Raw genomic sequence first — 20,182 nt, forward strand, 5'->3', positions numbered from 1 at the left:
TCACATATAAATAGCAGAACTGCTCTCAGCAGCACTCACCTGGTCTATTGCAGTCCCGTACCCATGACTGAGTCATGGCTGTGGGCGGGACAGGTTCAAGCAAATGCTGCATGAAGTATATATATAGCCTGTGGACAAAGCCTGATGACCCTATGTGAACAGTCACCAAACGCCAAAATCTATACAGATGGAATACATCCCAAATTGGGGTGCATAGCAAGGTGGAGGTCAACCACCGACCAATTCAACAAAGAAACAACAAAGAGCCAGCACCAATGTGCACTAAGGCATCAAATATTCCAAACTGCATTATAAAAATTTTTTTTTTTTTTTTTTGAGATTTTTGGCAAAAAATTGCAATTTCTTGAGCTGCTTCGCCACGTCACGGCAAATCTCATTTGAAGCAGTCCTACACTAAAATATTTTTATAAAATGTGCCATGCGGCCTCACATATAAATAGCAGAACTGCTCTCAGCAGCACTCACCTGGTCTATTGCAGTCCCGTACCCATGACTGAGTCATGGCTGTGGGCGGGACAGGTCCAAGCAAATGCTGCATGAAGTATATATATAGCCTGTGGACAAAGCCTGATGACCCTATGTGAACAGTCACCAAACGCCAAAATCTATACAGATGGAATACATCCCAAATTGGGGTGCATAGCAAGGTGGAGGTCAACCACCGACCAATTCAACAAAGAAACAACAAAGAGCCAGCACCAATGTGCACTAAGGCATCAAATATTCCAAACTGCATTATAAAAATTTTTTTTTTTTTTTTTTGAGATTTTTGGCAAAAAATTGCAATTTCTTGAGCTGCTTCGCCACGTCACGGCAAATCTCATTTGAAGCAGTCCTACACTAAAATATTTTTATAAAATGTGCCATGCGGCCTCACATATAAATAGCAGAACTGCTCTCAGCAGCACTCACCTGGTCTATTGCAGTCCCGTACCCATGACTGAGTCATGGCTGTGGGCGGGACAGGTCCAAGCAAATGCTGCATGAAGTATATATATAGCCTGTGGACAAAGCCTGATGACCCTATGTGAACAGTCACCAAACGCCAAAATCTATACAGATGGAATACATCCCAAATTGGGGTGCATAGCAAGGTGGAGGTCAACCACCGACCAATTCAACAAAGAAACAACAAAGAGCCAGCACCAATGTGCACTAAGGCATCAAATATTCCAAACTGCATTATAAAAATTTTTTTTTTTTTTTTTTTGAGATTTTTGGCAAAAAATTGCAATTTCTTGAGCTGCTTCGCCACGTCACGGCAAATCTCATTTGAAGCAGTCCTACACTAAAATATTTTTATAAAATGTGCCATGCGGCCTCACATATAAATAGCAGAACTGCTCTCAGCAGCACTCACCTGGTCTATTGCAGTCCCGTACCCATGACTGAGTCATGGCTGTGGGCGGGACAGGTCCAAGCAAATGCTGCATGAAGTATATATATAGCCTGTGGACAAAGCCTGATGACCCTATGTGAACAGTCACCAAACGCCAAAATCTATACAGATGGAATACATCCCAAATTGGGGTGCATAGCAAGGTGGAGGTCAACCACCGACCAATTCAACAAAGAAACAACAAAGAGCCAGCACCAATGTGCACTAAGGCATCAAATATTCCAAACTGCATTATAAAAATTTTTTTTTTTTTTTTTTTTTTGAGATTTTTGGCAAAAAATTGCAATTTCTTGAGCTGCTTCGCCACGTCACGGCAAATCTCATTTGAAGCAGTCCTACACTAAAATATTTTTATAAAATGTGCCATGCGGCCTCACATATAAATAGCAGAACTGCTCTCAGCAGCACTCACCTGGTCTATTGCAGTCCCGTACCCATGACTGAGTCATGGCTGTGGGCGGGACAGGTCCAAGCAAATGCTGCATGAAGTATATATATAGCCTGTGGACAAAGCCTGATGACCCTATGTGAACAGTCACCAAACGCCAAAATCTATACAGATGGAATACATCCCAAATTGGGGTGCATAGCAAGGTGGAGGTCAACCACCGACCAATTCAACAAAGAAACAACAAAGAGCCAGCACCAATGTGCACTAAGGCATCAAATATTCCAAACTGCATTATAAAAATTTTTTTTTTTTTTTTTTTTTGAGATTTTTGGCAAAAAATTGCAATTTCTTGAGCTGCTTCGCCACGTCACGGCAAATCTCATTTGAAGCAGTCCTACACTAAAATATTTTTATAAAATGTGCCATGCGGCCTCACATATAAATAGCAGAACTGCTCTCAGCAGCACTCACCTGGTCTATTGCAGTCCCGTACCCATGACTGAGTCATGGCTGTGGGCGGGACAGGTCCAAGCAAATGCTGCATGAAGTATATATATAGCCTGTGGACAAAGCCTGATGACCCTATGTGAACAGTCACCAAACGCCAAAATCTATACAGATGGAATACATCCCAAATTGGGGTGCATAGCAAGGTGGAGGTCAACCACCGACCAATTCAACAAAGAAACAACAAAGAGCCAGCACCAATGTGCACTAAGGCATCAAATATTCCAAACTGCATTATAAAAATTTTTTTTTTTTTTTTGAGATTTTTGGCAAAAAATTGCAATTTCTTGAGCTGCTTCGCCACGTCACGGCAAATCTCATTTGAAGCAGTCCTACACTAAAATATTTTTATAAAATGTGCCATGCGGCCTCACATATAAATAGCAGAACTGCTCTCAGCAGCACTCACCTGGTCTATTGCAGTCCCGTACCCATGACTGAGTCATGGCTGTGGGCGGGACAGGTCCAAGCAAATGCTGCATGAAGTATATATATAGCCTGTGGACAAAGCCTGATGACCCTATGTGAACAGTCACCAAACGCCAAAATCTATACAGATGGAATACATCCCAAATTGGGGTGCATAGCAAGGTGGAGGTCAACCACCGACCAATTCAACAAAGAAACAACAAAGAGCCAGCACCAATGTGCACTAGGGCATCAAATATTCCAAACTGCATTATAAAAATTTTTTTTTTTTTTTTTTTTTTTTTTTTTTTTTTTTTTTTTTTTTTTTTTTTTTTTTTTTTTTTTTTTTTTTTTGAGATTTTTGGCAAAAAATTGCAATTTCTTGAGCTGCTTCGCCACGTCACGGCAAATCTCATTTGAAGCAGTCCTACACTAAAATATTTTTATAAAATGTGCCATGCGGCCTCACATATAAATAGCAGAACTGCTCTCAGCAGCACTCACCTGGTCTATTGCAGTCCCGTACCCATGACTGAGTCATGGCTGTGGGCGGGACAGGTCCAAGCAAATGCTGCATGAAGTATATATATAGCCTGTGGACAAAGCCTGATGACCCTATGTGAACAGTCACCAAACGCCAAAATCTATACAGATGGAATACATCCCAAATTGGGGTGCATAGCAAGGTGGAGGTCAACCACCGACCAATTCAACAAAGAAACAACAAAGAGCCAGCACCAATGTGCACTAAGGCATCAAATATTCCAAACTGCATTATAAAAATTTTTTTTTTTTTTTTTTTTTTTTTTTTTTTTTTTTTTTTTTTTTTTTTTTTTTTTTTTTTTGAGATTTTTGGCAAAAAATTGCAATTTCTTGAGCTGCTTCGCCACGTCACGGCAAATCTCATTTGAAGCAGTCCTACACTAAAATATTTTTATAAAATGTGCCATGCGGCCTCACATATAAATAGCAGAACTGCTCTCAGCAGCACTCACCTGGTCTATTGCAGTCCCGTACCCATGACTGAGTCATGGCTGTGGGCGGGACAGGTCCAAGCAAATGCTGCATGAAGTATATATATATAGCCTGTGGACAAAGCCTGATGACCCTATGTGAACAGTCACCAAACGCCAAAATCTATACAGATGGAATACATCCCAAATTGGGGTGCATAGCAAGGTGGAGGTCAACCACCGACCAATTCAACAAAGAAACAACAAAGAGCCAGCACCAATGTGCACTAAGGCATCAAATATTCCAAACTGCATTATAAAAATTTTTTTTTTTTTTTTTTTTTTTTTGAGATTTTTGGCAAAAAATTGCAATTTCTTGAGCTGCTTCGCCACGTCACGGCAAATCTCATTTGAAGCAGTCCTACACTAAAATATTTTTATAAAATGTGCCATGCGGCCTCACATATAAATAGCAGAACTGCTCTCAGCAGCACTCACCTGGTCTATTGCAGTCCCGTACCCATGACTGAGTCATGGCTGTGGGCGGGACAGGTCCAAGCAAATGCTGCATGAAGTATATATATAGCCTGTGGACAAAGCCTGATGACCCTATGTGAACAGTCACCAAACGCCAAAATCTATACAGATGGAATACATCCCAAATTGGGGTGCATAGCAAGGTGGAGGTCAACCACCGACCAATTCAACAAAGAAACAACAAAGAGCCAGCACCAATGTGCACTAAGGCATCAAATATTCCAAACTGCATTATAAAAATTTTTTTTTTTTTTTTTTTTGAGATTTTTGGCAAAAAATTGCAATTTCTTGAGCTGCTTCGCCACGTCACGGCAAATCTCATTTGAAGCAGTCCTACACTAAAATATTTTTATAAAATGTGCCATGCGGCCTCACATATAAATAGCAGAACTGCTCTCAGCAGCACTCACCTGGTCTATTGCAGTCCCGTACCCATGACTGAGTCATGGCTGTGGGCGGGACAGGTCCAAGCAAATGCTGCATGAAGTATATATATAGCCTGTGGACAAAGCCTGATGACCCTATGTGAACAGTCACCAAACGCCAAAATCTATACAGATGGAATACATCCCAAATTGGGGTGCATAGCAAGGTGGAGGTCAACCACCGACCAATTCAACAAAGGTTAATTTCTGCCTTTTAATACTTACATTTCTATCTATTTGTTTTGTTGTTTTTGTGTGCAGAATACATTTTTGTTAATACATTCTATTTTGTTAACAGCAGTTATTTAACCCGGGCAAAGCCGGGTAGTACAGCTAGTATTATTTATATAGATATAGATATCAGTGTATGTATGTGTATGTCCGCTAACGGAATTTGCACCGTCACATTTACAATCACGAAATTTTGCACAGACACCTCATGTGACTCAGAGAACGTCATAGACTATGTTCTGACGGGAAAATTTAACCCCGCCCTTTACAGTTAATCTCCAAAATACTGCCTCCATTAAACTGAATAGAGGTGGGAGCTACAAGCTATTAATAGCAACTGTCAGTGGTTGCTATAGGAACAAAATAAACTGTTTAGTTAACTGTTAGGTAATAAGATGTCAGTGGTGAGACGGATAGAGACAGACAGACAGAGAGACCGCCCTGGCAAAGAGACCGACACATACAGAGATTGGGAGAGAGACAGAGACAGGCAATGCCCGGGTGACTACAGCTAGTGTGTGTGTGTGTGTGTGTGTGTGTGTGTGTGTGTGTGTGTATTTCTATCCTAGCTGTTTCTACTTGATTCTGTCTCACAAAAGGCAGAATAGAATGCAATTAAGAAAATGTTTCCCAAAATGGTACCATTAAAATCTCCAACTCATCCCGCAAAAACCAAGCCCTCAAATGACTGTCGTAAAAAACAAACAAACACATAGCCTTCAAAAAGTGTTTTTAGTGTGCTAGTGGCCAAACCTAAAATAGCCTATATAAATCTGGTATCTTTGTAATCATACTAACCTGAGTAATAAAGCTGCCTAATTCTATACTTTTACCACAAGGTGGACAATGTAAAAAAAGAAAGCCAATTGTTCATCTACTTTTGATTTCGCTTATTCTGTCTCCCAAAGATTCCAGAACAGCGTGGGTCACATTTATCCTGTGCTCTATACTGAGCACTTACTTGGGAATTTTGTCTGAATCACATTTTTTACAACAGAAAATTCATGAGGCAGAATCACTTTGACCTCACGTTTTGGCCTGCGGTTCGGCGGTGTGCATCCTTTTTACTCTTTGTAGGCATGTACAAAAGTGTAGTCATTAACAGTTTTGTTCACCTTTTGAAAAGACAAACACCGCTGAACAGAGGCCAAACAGAGTCCGGAATAAGGCCTCTTTAACACATCACTTCATTACTGAATGGATCCGTCAGAGGTTCCAGCTACATCTCCGAAATATGTAAGTGCTCAGCATAGAACACAGGATAAATGTGAACTGATCCAAAATGTTTTGTACTCCAAACTGCCACCAATAGCATTGTTTCTCTCGCACCCATAGACTTGTATCAGTGCAAGTGACACAGCTCTCGCACGCAATTTCAGCATGCTGTGATTTTTTTTTTTTTTTTTTTTTTTCCACACAGTTTGTCTAGGGCTGAGGAACAACTCGCTGATTTGAGCTGCAGCAGTAACTTAAATAGGGCCGAGTGCAATGCGAGACTTGTGACTCTGCCCTAAGGTTAAAATTGGCTCTGACACAAAGTCCTTAATTAGCCATACGTGAAAGCCACTGATGGTAAAATGGGCACGTCACACTGATGCAAAACACTGACATGGATGTATAAATGAGGCTTCAAGGGAACCTGTCACCAGATTTGGCAACTATAAGCTGGGGCCACCAACAGTGAGCTCTTATATACAGCATTCCAGAATGCTATATATGAGCCCAAGCTGTTGTGTAGAATGTAAAAAACACTTTAATACTCACCTAGGGGCGGTCCAGCTTTTTACGTTATACCGCAGCATATAGTCCACAAATCTGCTGACAGGTTCCCTTTAAATTGAAAGTGGTAGCCACTGCTCATATTTTATACCGTGGCTAATCTCTAATTATTTCTGCTTTTCGGGAGAGGATTTACCAAAACTGCTTGTTTTCTAATTTTTTTTTTTTTTTTTTTTAGTTGGCTTCACACATTTCTCAGGACATAACAAGAAAAGATGGCCAGCTCCTCTGAAAGAATCCTACTAGAACCTTATAAATACTTGCTTCAACTGCCAGGTATTTTTCTGTGTTCACGTCTTTTGCAGTTATTGCTTTCATAGTTCATGTATATTTTATTCTGCTGCAAATTTGGTGGATGTGCGCCTCCAAAGTATTTCATTTTTACATTTTAAGACCTGCATACTCATTAGATAAAATTTGTCCGAATCCTCTAAATTTTTTTATTTTTTTTTTATTTAATTTTTTTTTTTTTAGCTGGATCAGCCGGCCATAAAATGGGTATGCCAAGCTTTCACCTGTGTTTTGGGTTTCTGGAGGATCGCTATCTACCAAATAAGCATTCAGCCAATAGTTATCAAATGCTTTATGGGTACCGTTTAATAAAGCATTCTGAAACTGACCCCACCCCCCTAAACCTGTGTAAAAGTTGGTGTAGTGCCAGTGTGTTAATATACTTGCTGCTCCGGTATCTGGTGTCGCTCCGTTCCTCTTCTGGGTTATGTCATGGCAATTCAGGTTTTTCAGATCACTCTATGCTCTGTGTGACACGGGTTTGCTTTCTCCAGTGCAAGCCTATAGAGCCTCGTTGTGACTCTTCATTAGAGATGAGCGAACCGGCCGTGGTTCGGCTTGAGTTCGGTTCGTCGAACGGAGGTCCCGTTCGAGTTCGGTTCGGCGAACGTTCGACGAACCACTCGAACCGCATAGGAAACAATGGCAGGCAATCACAAACGCATAAAAACACCTAGAAAACACCCTCAAAGGTGTCCAAAAGGTGACAAACAACTTCACAACACAACACAAACACATGGGAAAGTGACAAGGACATATACTCATGCGAAAACAAAAGAGCTGGACAAGGAAAAAGAGGAGGAGACACAGATATAGGCATGGCACGCCCTTCTAAAATCATGTAAAACACCGCAAGGTGACTCCAAGCGGAGTCTCCCTTTTTTCCAAAAATTGGGCCACACACACACACACCCACCCCTTCAGTGGCAGCACTTGTGCCCTAGTTGTACACTTCACAGCTAGATTTGCATCAAGCACATTCAAAATACACAAGCATTTACTCTCCCCGGGATGACACAGGGGTAGTAAATTCCTTGTGGATCCATGACTTGTTCATTTTGATGACCGTTAGTCTGTTCACATTGTCACTGGACAGACGCGTGCGCTTATCTGTCAGCACACACCCAGCAGCACTGAAGACGCGTTCAGAGACAACGCTGGCAGCTGGACACGACAAAATCTCCAAGGCGTAAGTGGAGAGCTCTGGCCATTTTTCAAGATTTTAAGCCCAAAATGAGCAAGGCTCCATTTGCAAAGTAATGGCATCGATGTTCATTTGGAGATACTCCTGTATCATCCTCTCCAGCCGTCGACTATGTGTCAGACTTGTTGTCTCTGGTGGCCTTGCAAAGGAGGGTCTAAAAAAATCATGAAAAGATTCAATAAAATTGCTGTTACCAGCACCAGATACGGTGCTACTGGTACAGGTAGACTGTTGAAGATGACGAGACCGTCCCATGTTTGTCAAGTTAAAACTGGGAGATTCACTCTCTGCACCTGCACGGTTGTTTGGTGGAAAAGCCGAGCTAAGATAGAGTAACAGCTTCTGCTGATACTCCTGCATACGTGCGTCCCTTTTTATGGCTGGAATTATGTCACAAAATTTGGACTTGTACCGGGGATCTAATAGTGTGGCAAGCCAGTAGTCATCATCACTTCTAATTTTGACAATACGAGGGTCATGTTGGAGGTAGTGCAGCAAGAAGGCACTCATGTGTCTTGCGCAGCCATGCGGACCAAGTCCACGCTGTGTTTGTGGCATAGAGGTGCTAACCGTTCTTTCTTCCTCTGACATCTCCCCCCAACCTCTTTCAACTGAAATTTGACCAAGGTCTCCCTCATCCGCTGAGTCTTCCATGTCCATGGACAGTTTGTCCTCCATTTCTTCATGTTCTCCTGCACCTTCCTTAACATTTCGCCTGCTACCATGCGCCCTTGTTGATCCCTGTCCCCCATGGTCCCATGCCTGCCGCGTTGGTGATGATGAACGTCTGGACCTTGGTGATATTGTTGTGTCTTGCGCATATGAATCCTCCTGTAGTTCCTCCCCTTCCTGTTGTCCCACCCCCTCACTCCGAATAGTGTTTAGCGTATGCTCCAGCATGTAAATGACTGGAATTGTCATGCTGATAATGGCATTGTCAGCGCTAAACATTTTTCGTCGCCATGTCGAAACTGTGCAGAAGGGTGCATAGGTCCTTGATCTGAGACCACTCCATCAGGGTGATCTGCCCCACCTCTGCATCTCTTTGGCCCAGGCTATACGTCATAACGTATTGCACCAGGGCTCGGCGGTGCTGCCACAGTCGCTGTAACATGTGGAGAGTCGAATTCCAGCGTGTCGCCACATCGCATTTCAGGCGATGAACCGGCAGGCCGAAAGACTTCTGGAGCAATGCAAGTCGCTCAGCAGCGGTGGTTGAACGGCGGAAGTGAGCAGACAGTTTTCGTGCCCTGTTCAGAAGGCCATCTAGGCCGGGATAGTGTGTTAAAAATTGCTGGACAACAAGGTTCAACACGTGAGCCATACAAGGCACGTGTGTCACCTTGCCCAGGCGAAGGGCCGCACCCAGGTTTGCAGCATTGTCACACACGGCCTTACCAGGCTGCAGGTTGAGTGGAGACAACCATTTATTAAACTCAGTCTCCAGAGCTGCCCACAACTCAGCCTCTGTGTGACTCCTATTTCCAAGACATGTCAAGCTAAAGACCGCCTGATGCCGTTGTGCTCTGCTGCCAGCATAGTAATGAGGGGTGCGTGATTCCTTCTGCGCAGTGAGAACGCTGGTGGCCTGACCAGGCAGGCTGGGGGCGGAGGTGGAGGACCCAGATGAGGTGGAGGAGGCAGAAGCAGTGGAGGAACTTGGACAGACAGAGAATTGACACACAAGTCGTGGGGACGGCAAGACTTGTGCAGCAGACCCTTCACCATCTATCACCATAGTTACCCAGTGCCCAGTCAGCGACATATAACGTCCCTGTCCATGCTTACTGGTCCAAGTATCAGTGGTGAAATGCACCCGTTGACACACAGAGTTTCTCAAGGAAGCGGTGATGTTGTGTGCGACATGCTGGTGTAGCGCAGGCACACCTTTCTTAGAGAAGTAGTGGCGACTGGGCATCTGGTACTGGGGCACAGCGACAGACATAAGGTCTCTAAAATCCTGTGTGTCCACTAGGCGGAAAGGCAGCATTTTGGTAGCCAAGAGCTTACAGAGGGATAAATTCAACCTCTTAGCTTTGTCATGGGTCGCAGGAAATGGCCTTTTATTTGTCCACATCTGAGGGACAGAGATCTGGCTGCTGTGTGTAGATGGTGGTGAGTAGGGTGTCCCTGGAAAAATGCAGGTTTGTGAGGAAAGTACAGGCGTAGACATGATGTTGCCTTCATCCACGTTGGTGCTATCGATGTCTGAGAGAGCTGTACACACGCACTTGTTTCCCCTTCCAAACCAACTGACGACCTACCAAGCAAACTGCCTGTTGCGGTTACAGTGGTGGAAGTTGTGTGTGGAAAACCAGGTGTGACAGCTGTCCCCACAGTCCTAGAAGATGAAGAGCGTGCGGATGCACTGGAAGGGGCAGGCGGTGGATGGTTCGCTCCGCTAGGCCGCATTGCAGCACGGTGAGCTCCCACTGGCACATATGATATTTATTCATGTGACGATTCATGGAAGAAGTTGTCAAACTGCTGAGGTTTTGCCCTCTACTAACAGAATCACGACAAATTTTACATATCACATGATTTGGGCGATCTTTTGCTATGTCAAAAAAGGACCAGGCTAGGCAAGGCTTAGAGGGCATGCGACCTGCTGATCCACCCCGACTAGTGCTCAGAGGCAGAGTGGTGGCTGAGGATGCAGTTGTAGATGTGCTACCAGTACTCCGACTCTGTCCAGGAAGGCGCAAGGTAACTTCGTCGTCAGTTGCATCCTCCTCCACCGTCTCTGTTGACCTCCTCGAGGGCCTGACTGTGGGTTGACAGTAGGTGGGATCTAGAACTTCCTCATCATTTGTTGTTTGCACTCACCTCACCCTCAGACTGAGCCTCTTCTTGCCCTGACCGAATATTTAAGTTGTCATCCCAATCTGGTATCTGCGTCTCATCGTCATCGGTATGTTCCTCATTGTCTATTACAACAGGTGTTTCAGTTTGTGAATAAGGGTCAACATTATGCTCAGAAACTTGGTCCTCACGGCCTGAATCTGAGTCACAAAGGTTCTGGGCATCACTGCAGACCATTTCCTGGTCTGTACTCACTGTAGCTTGGGAGCAGACCTCTGATTCCCAGGCTATAGTGTGACTGAACAGCTCTGCAGACTCAGCCATCTCAGTTCCACCATACTGTGCAGGGCGGATGGAGACTTCAGTGCTGGGAGAAAGCAAGTGTGATTGGGATGACAACTCAGAGGACTGGTGTTTTTTGGATGCGATAGTTGAGGTGGCGGAGAGGGCACTTGTTGGACCACTTGAGATCCATTCAAGTATTTTTCTTTTTTTGGCCATCATCTACCTTTGTTCCAGTTGTTCGTGTCCGTAAAAAAGGGAGCACATCGGATTGTCCACGGTAAGTAGTAGACATCTTACTTTTGCTGGAAGATGGTCTATCTTCAGCAGATGTTAATGGAGCTTTGCCACCTTCCCCATGGACAAACCCTTTTTTTCCTTTTCCAACACGCCTCTTCCCCTTTCCACCAGCATCTGTCATTTTGCCACTCATTTTGATTGTGACAAGATTGTGCACTTAAAATGTGGTAGTAAAAATTGAGAGGTGGTGTAGATTGCAGCGGTGGTCTATCTTTATTAACAGAATAAACAACAATAACTATCCCTGACAATGCAACTACGGCCCTTAAACTGGCAGCACAGTTTGCTATTAGAATGGCTTAGTAACAATGAGTTTGAGTGTGCAATGCAGAGGTGCTGCACATAGATTTGCAACAGTGGGACACTAATGGAAGTCCAACAGCCACTTTTAGGATGCCACTAAGTTTCCTCAGTGTTTGCTAGTATAATGGCTTAGTAACAATGAGTTTGAGCGTGCAAAGGGCAAGAGGGTACAGTGGCAGGGTTGTGGGTCTGGGTAGAGGAAAGGAAGCCTCCCTTTCTATCCCTCCTAATGGGGAAATGCAGCGAAGAAATCCCTGACCTTAGCTACACAGACGCTGTCATCTTGTGTAGCTGTTAAAATCTGTTTTCACGGACCTGACTGTCACCTAGGGCTCTGACCCTGCCGGTATTAGCCCTTACAAGGACTAATAGAAACTTCTATCCCTATTCTGTATAGTGCTGTGTATAGAGCGTACACAGCAGTATCGGAGACAGGAGCTCCGCCAGCGGTGACTGACACCAAGACGCAGAAGGCAGATAATGGCGTGCTGGAGGAAAATGTCCGTTTTTATAATGCATGGACATGTGACATGGACATCCTATCACACATGCCGTTGCTTCTCTGGCTAAAAGTCCACTTAGCTGTGTGTGTGTCTGGGATTGGCTGACATGCTGGCCCGCTCCACTACACGCGCGTGCTTAGGGAAGGAAGACAAAAAAAAAAATGGCGATCGCCATTATCCAAACAGCAGTGATCTGAATGCGCTTTTCCCGCACACTATACGCTGAAATTTCATAATAGTGTGAGTCACAGAGTGACTTACACTATTACAGCGGAAAGCCAGCTAGTAATTAGCTTGTCTTTTTGCTGCTAGAACCGTTCTCGAACGTATCTAGAACTATCGAGCTTTAGCAAAAAGCTCGAGTTCTAGTTCGATCTAGAACAGCCCCCAAAATCACTCGAGCCGCGAACTGGAGAACCGCGAACCGCGCTGAACTCTACTCTTCATAGCCTTACAATGTGAAATCCTGGATCATGCAGAGCACAATGTGATCTGCAGAACTTAAATTGCCATCATGTGACTCAATAAGGGTATGTGCGCACTAGGCGTTTTTTTCACGCTGCGTTTTTATGTGCGTTTTTGTCTCAAAAAACGCGACAAAAACGCACGCGTTTTTGCCGCGATTTGGTGCGTTTTTTGCTGCGTTTTTGCTCACTGCGTTTTTAATCAGTGCACAATGCCATTAAAGGTTGTTGATGGAAAAAAAAAGGTCTGATGTCATTTCCTTCTTCAAAATGTTCATTGTATGCAGGAGAGCAGACAGCTGCAGAACTAGTGTATGCAGGAGAGCAGACAGCAGCTGCAGAACTACAAGGCTCAGCATCCTCCATTCACTAGTGTATGCAGGAGAGCAGACAGCAGCTGCAGAACTACAAGGCTCAGCATCCTCCATTCACTAGTGTATGCAGGAGAGCAGACAGCAGCTGCAGAACTACAAGGCTCAGCATCCTCCATCCAGGATTGTATGCAGTTTTTTGCCCAAAAAGAAAAAAAAATGACATGGGCTTCGCCATATTTTTGTATGCTAGCCGGGTACAGCAGGCAGGTACGGGCTGCCCCCCAACCCCCAGCTGCCTATTTGTACCCGGCTGGGAACCAAAAATATAGAGAAGCCCTTTTTTTTTAATTATTTCATGAATTTCATGAAATAATTAAAAAAAAAAAATGACGTGAGCTTCGCCTAATTTTTGAGTCCAGCCGGGTACAACTAGGCAGCTGGGGATTGGAATCCACAGTGCAGGGTGCCCAAGCTTTCTGGGCACCCCCACTGCGAATTGCAGTCCGCAGCCACCCCAGAAAATGGCGCTTTCATAGAAGCGCCATCTTCTGGCGCTGTATCCAACTCTTCCAGCTGCCCTGATGCCGGGTGGCTAGCTGGGTAATAATGGAGTTAGGGATAGCTATATATTATCAGCTAGCCCTAAGCCCGAAATTCATGGTGTCACGCCAATATTAGACATGGCCACCATGAATTTCTAGTAATGATGAAAAAAAAAAAACACAACACACAGAAAAATATTTTTATTAGAAATAAAACACAACACAATTAGTGACTCCATCTTTATTGAAATAAAGAACCCCTCTCCGTAGTAATCCTGGGTCAAGGGTCCCGCGCCGTCCAATCCGGATCCAATATCATCTGATCGGTTTGCTGGAAGGCAAAGCGATCAGATGATGTGTCAGGTTAAACTACGCGAATCACATCACACATCAGCTGATTGTATAAAAGCCGATTTATACAATCAGCTGAAGCATCAGTGCAAAAAAAAATAATACTCACTTATGTGCTGTGCTGATTACCGGCAGCTCCTGCAGCGATCGGATGAGAGTCTGATCCTGTCCCATCGCTGCAGGAGCTGCCGGTAATCAGCTGATTAAGTCCCCTGACGGCAGGATCAGCTGATAGCCGGGCGCGAAAAAGCCGGCGAGACTACGATCAGCTGATGCGTCAGGTGACTGCATCAGGTGATCCACCGCCAGGTCCTGCAAGCAAGGTCCTGCCCTGGGGAGACTGCACACAGCCAGAGCGGCGGCACCGAGACAGGAGCTGGGAGCGGGCATCGCACCGGGACCCTGCAGACAGGTGAGTATATATGACATTTTTTTTTTTTTTCTACTGTTCACTTTTGTTTTCGCCGCTGCCTCCACCTCCCGCCCAGACATGGCGCCGCACGGAGCTGACATGGCACCGGGCGGGTTGTGGACGCAGCGGTGACGGTACCGGGAGGATTCATGCTTCTGTGTTTACCAACAGAAGGAATCCTCTTCCTGTACACGTCACTGTAGTACCCACCCCTTGCGTTTATAGCTGTGTTTTTAGTCATAGAAACGCGGCTATATGCGTTTTTCATTGCGTTGTTGAACATCTCATTGAACTCAATGGGTGAAAAACGCAGTGAAAAACGCAGAAATAATTGACATGCTGCATTTTTGTGGTCACCACAAAAACGCAGCTACAAAAAAACGCTGTGTGCGGACAGCACTTATGAAAACCCATAGCCATTGCTGGGGAAGCAATGTCACTGCATTTTCAGCACAAAAACGCGGTAAAAAACGCCGCTAAAAACGCGGCAAAAACGCCTAGTGCGCACAAGGCCTAAGACTGTAATAGTGCTGGATAGCGGAAAAGGTGATCAGTGGTTGTATTTATGCAAACTACAGTAACATTTACTCAAGTTTACGGGGTGAGCTACCTTGTTTCCCCGAAAGTAAGACAGTGTCTTACATTCTTTTTACCCCCAAAAGTCCCACTATGTCTTACTTTCGGGGTATGTCTTATATTTGAAAAAAAATCCCACAGCAATCGCAGCAAGTCTCCATGCAATGTACCGTATGGGGACTTGGCGCGATTGCTGCACATGAGGGCACTGAGGCTGCGTGTTTTTGTATGTTGTCCGTGGTCCTGATGGCCTGATTGACCACAGACAACATTACTGCAACATTTCTCGGTGGCCCAGCGTTCGGCTGAGCGCCCGACCGCCGGCATGTGACAGCTCTCAGCTCAGCGCTCGGCCGCCGGCATGTCAGGGCGCTCAACTGGGAGCTCGGCCGCCAGCATGTCAGGGCAATCAGCTGGGCGCTCGGCCGCCGGCATGTCAGGGCACTCAGCTGAGCGCTCGGCCGCCGGCGTGTCAGGGCGCTCGGCTGGGCGCCCGACCGCCGGCATGTGACGGCTCTCAGCCGCCGGCATGTCAGGGCGCTCGGCTGGGCGCCCGACCGCCGGCATGTGACGGCTCTCAGATGGGCGCTCAGCCGCCGGCATGTCAGGGCGCTCAGCTGAGCGCTCGGCTGCCGGCATGTCAGGGCGCTTAGCTGGGCGCTCGGCCGCCGGCATGTGATGGCTCTCAGCTGAGCGCTCGGCCACCGGCATGTCAGGGCGCTCAGCTGGGCGCTCGGCCGCCGGCATCTCAGGGCGCTCAGCTGGGCGCTCGGCCGGTACTGTAAAGAAGAACTGGGCGCTCGGCCGCCGGCGTGTCAGGGCGCTCGGCTGGGCGCCTGACCGCCGGCATGTGACGGAACTCAGCTGGGCACTCGGCCGCCGGCATGTCAGAGCACTCAGCTGAGCGCTCGGCCGCCGGCGTGTCAGGGCGCTCGGCTGGGCACCCGACCGCCAGCATGTGACGGCTCTCAGCTGAGCGATCGGCCGCCGGCATGTCAGGGCGCTCAGCTGGGCGCTCAGCCGGTACTGTAAAGAAGAAAAAAAATAAATAAATAAATAACGCTTTCCGTTTACTATGTCTTACTTTCGGGGTACGTCTTACATTAGCCGACCCCCCCAAAACCCCCACTACGTCTTACAATCGGGGGTGTCTTACTATCGGGGAAACACGGTAAAAGGAGTGCGCTATGATAAAAATGTTTTATTTTTTCCCAGGTAAACAGATCAGGACAAAGTTGTCTCAGGCTTTCAACCACTGGTTAAATGTTCCAGAAGATAAAACACAGGTATTGATTTACTTTGAGATATGTTTGAGTAAATCACCAGAGAAATACTTAAACTGTGCAGCATAGGAGGAGGCTTGAATCGCTGCAGACAGTGACTGCCTAAGCGCAAACCATGACAGCCAGAGGGTATTCTACTAAAAAAGGTTTTTTTTCCAGCGTCTTTGGTAGTGGGAGAATGTTTATGCTAAGGAGGTTCAATCCTCTGATTCAAGTACTGAAAAATGTAATGCATTTTTCCATACTGATTGTTTGAGAGCATGAGTCCATAGACCAGGGGTGGGGAACCTTTTTTCTGCCGTGGGCCATTTGGAAATTTCTACCACCCTTTGGGGACTGCACTAAATTATCAATGTGAAAATGACCCTGCTATATTTTGTCAAACAATTAATTAACTCATCCCTACTGTGGCGGCTGGAGCTGCTTCTCTTTGGTGCGGCTGTGATGTTTGATGATCCTAATGATGTTTCTTCTCACAGCTGCTATTTCATTTTTGTCTGGCTCTGGAGCACAGTCAACTCTTTGTGATAAGATTGGTAAATCATATACATCACATAACAGACGCTGTATATACATCACAGGAGACACTGGAGGCACATATAACACATAGGAGACACTGGGACTGCTGTATATACATCACAGGAGACATTTAAGACACATATATCACACAAGGGGCTGGGGACATGTATATGCCCCCAGCTCCTCTTGTGATGTATATGCCCCCAGCTACTCTTGTGATGTATATGCCCCCAGTCCCTCCTGTGATGTATATGCCCCTAGTCCCTCCTGTGATGTATATGCCCCCAGTCCCTCCTGTGATGTATATGCCCCCAGTCCCTCCTGTGATGTATATGCCCCCAGCTCCTCTTGTGATGTGTATGCCTCCAGCCCCTCTTGTGATGTGTATGCCTCCAGCCCCTCTTGTGATGTGTATGCCTCCAGCCCCTCTTGTGATGTGTATGCCTCCAGCCCCTCTTGTGATGTATGTGCCCCTGCCCCTCTTGTGATGTATGTGCCCCCAGCCCCTCTTGTGATGTATGTGCCCCCAGCCCCTCTTGTGATGTATGTGCCCCCAGCCCCTCTTGTGATGTATGTGCCCCCAGCCCCTCTTGTGATGTATAAGTCACGGGAGACGCTGGGGACATGCACATCACAAGAGGGGCTGGGGCGCAGGCACCTCTCAAGAGGGGCTGGGGCGCAGGCACCACACACGAGGGGCTGGGGCGCAGGCACCACACACGAGGGGCTGGGGCGCAGGCACCACTGGGGGGGCACAGATATCACTTGTGGAGCCCTGTCATCAGTGGGGGGGAGGGACACACAAACCTGGGGTGATACACAGCATTGGGGGGGCACACAGCACTGAGGGGAGGGGGGCCACAAAGCACTCGGCAGAGCACGCAGCAGCAGAGGGATGGCGCTGGTCACACAGCAGCGCTGGACTCACAGCATCAGAGAGCAGGCACCGAACATGCAGCTCCGGGGGCCGGGGGTCGGGCACGCAGCTCAGAGGGCCGGGGGGCAGAGCACTAAACCCGCCCACAAAGTAAGTCCTCTCTCGCTGGCACTGGCCAGCAAGAGAACGCATTGGTAACAGCATATGTGCGAATTTAAAGGGCCGGCGGCCCACAAGATGGAGGTGGCGGCTCGAGTACTGCCTCCCCCGGGAATCTGCCCGGGGTCCGCATAAAAGGGCATGGCGGGCCGTATACGGCCCGTGGGCCGGAGGTTCCCCACCCTTGTCATAGACCATAGTAAATGGATAACAGGGCTGGGTTTTTATTTGTCTTTTGAATATTTTTTTTTTCCTTTCATTGCTAGGTAATCATTGAAGTTACAGAGATGTTGCACAATGCCAGTCTACTTATTGATGACATTGAAGACAACTCCAAGCTCCGTCGGGGTTTTCCAGTTGCGCATAGCATCTACGGTGTTCCATCTGTTATTAATTCTGCCAATTATGTTTACTTTCTTGGTTTGGAAAAAGTTTTAACTCTTAATCATCCACAAGCTGTCCATGTGTTTACCCAACAATTACTTGAACTTCATCGTGGCCAAGGCTTAGACATTTACTGGAGAGATGCATATACATGTCCAACAGAAGCAGAATATAAAGCGATGGTGCTGCAGAAAACTGGCGGTCTCTTTGGATTAGCTATTGGTTTAATGCAGTTGTTTTCTTCATATGACAAAGATTTAAAGCCATTGTTAAATACTCTTGGACTTTTCTTTCAAATCAGAGATGATTATGCAAATTTACACTCCAAAGAGTATAGTGAAAACAAAAGTTTTTGTGAAGATTTGACAGAAGGCAAGTTTTCTTTTCCTACAATTCATGCTATTTGGTCAAGGCCTGAAAGCACTCAGGTTCAAAATATATTGCGACAGAGGACAGAGAATGTAGACATCAAAAAATACTGTGTTCACTATCTTGAAAAGGTGGGCTCTTTTGAATATACAAAGCAAACCTTAAGAGAGTTAGAAGCTGAAGCCTATGGACAAATCCGATCTCTAGGAGGAAACCCTGAGTTAGTTTCAATAATAGAACAACTTAGCAGTATGTATAAAAATCCATCGTAGTTATAACAAACTGCTTATATTAATAATACAAATAGTGTGGCTTGACACGATATGCTATTTTTTTCTGTATTGTAAAATTACAAATTAAAAAAACTGCCCATAGAATATTTACAATCTAAATTTCATCATTTTTACCTCCACTTACATTACTCACAATGGTAGGGATATTTTGGCTTTATTTAAAATGTAAAGGCTCCACGCAACAGTGATATTTATTCATGGAAGCGTGGCGGCATGCAAAGATGATTTTTCTCATCTCAAACAATTTATTGAAACAAAAGCCAACAGGGGTGGGTAATTAACACACACCCTCTCCCCACTGTCCACCCCCTGAAAAAAAAGGTCACTGTCTCAACTTGTCATGTGTCCTTGAGGATCAGTTAAGGGCCGTTTCACACATCCGGCTTTTCACCAGATCCGACGCACTCCAGTATAGTGTGATACAGTACAATGGCAGCAACGTCCGGGTCACATGCTGTCATATGACCAGAGCTTGTCGCGCTGCCATTACACTGTACTGGAGTGCGCCGGATCCGGCAATCCGGTGAAAAGCCGGATGTGTGAAACAGCCCTAAGGCTTGACAACGGCATCTCATTCTGTTCACAAGTCAAGTTATCTGCTGAGGCATGGCATCCCTCTGTTCTTGAAAGGCGTCCCTCAGGTCATTGAGTTTTTAGGGTACAGAGATATGAGCCTCTACACGGCAACTCATCTGATCCCATAGGTTTTCTATGGGATTCAGGTCGGGAGAAACTGCAGGCCTTTCCATTCGAGATATCACCGTCTCCAGCAGCCATTCCCTAATGATGCGACCTCGATAAGCTGGCACATTTTTATTGGGTGATTCATGGATCAAACGCCTGTTTTTGAATTTTGCCATTAAGCGCCTTGTTAGAGAACAGCAAGTTGTGGAAAAATTACTGAAACACTGAACAGTTGGACATGTGCAGTCAAAGGTTTAGAAAAAGTCACATTAAGTTCACCAGAAAAGGTTAGAGTACATTTTAGGATTATCCTGAAATTTCACCCCAAAGTCAAAATATCCCTAACTTTTTGTGAGGTAGTGTATATCCCACTGTAGTATTCCAGGGAAACCTCTGGCAATGCCAAAATAGAGATATATTAATTGAAAATCTGGCTAGATAAATGGGGTAGCCTATTTCAGAGGTTTTGCTGCATTTACATTTAAGGCCTAAACTATATAATTGCCATTCCTGTAAAAAAAATAAATAATTATTAAATAATTGAAACATCTGTTTTAAATTTATTTTTTTTTCTTTAAATCCTATGCCTGAAAATGTTTGTTTGTATTCTTTTGCACCT

General features: G+C 45.6%; 1 protein-coding gene across 1 annotated transcript in view; it reads left to right on the top strand.

Moving 5' to 3' along the window:
• Nucleotides 1-18,972, top strand: part of GGPS1 (geranylgeranyl diphosphate synthase 1) — a 104,637-nt gene extending 85,665 nt beyond the window's left edge. Inside the window, exons 2-4 of the mRNA XM_075338201.1 lie at nt 6,830-6,927; nt 16,211-16,281; nt 18,100-18,972. Coding sequence (XP_075194316.1) covers nt 6,867-6,927; nt 16,211-16,281; nt 18,100-18,858 — 891 coding nt within the window. The 5' untranslated portion in view covers nt 6,830-6,866 and the 3' untranslated portion in view covers nt 18,859-18,972. The remainder of the gene's footprint in view (nt 1-6,829; nt 6,928-16,210; nt 16,282-18,099) is intronic.
• The last annotated feature ends 1,210 nt before the right edge of the window (nt 18,973-20,182 follow it).

The sequence above is a fragment of the Anomaloglossus baeobatrachus genome, chromosome 3 (genome assembly GCF_048569485.1).
Source record: "Anomaloglossus baeobatrachus isolate aAnoBae1 chromosome 3, aAnoBae1.hap1, whole genome shotgun sequence".
Lineage (NCBI taxonomy): Eukaryota > Metazoa > Chordata > Amphibia > Anura > Aromobatidae > Anomaloglossus > Anomaloglossus baeobatrachus.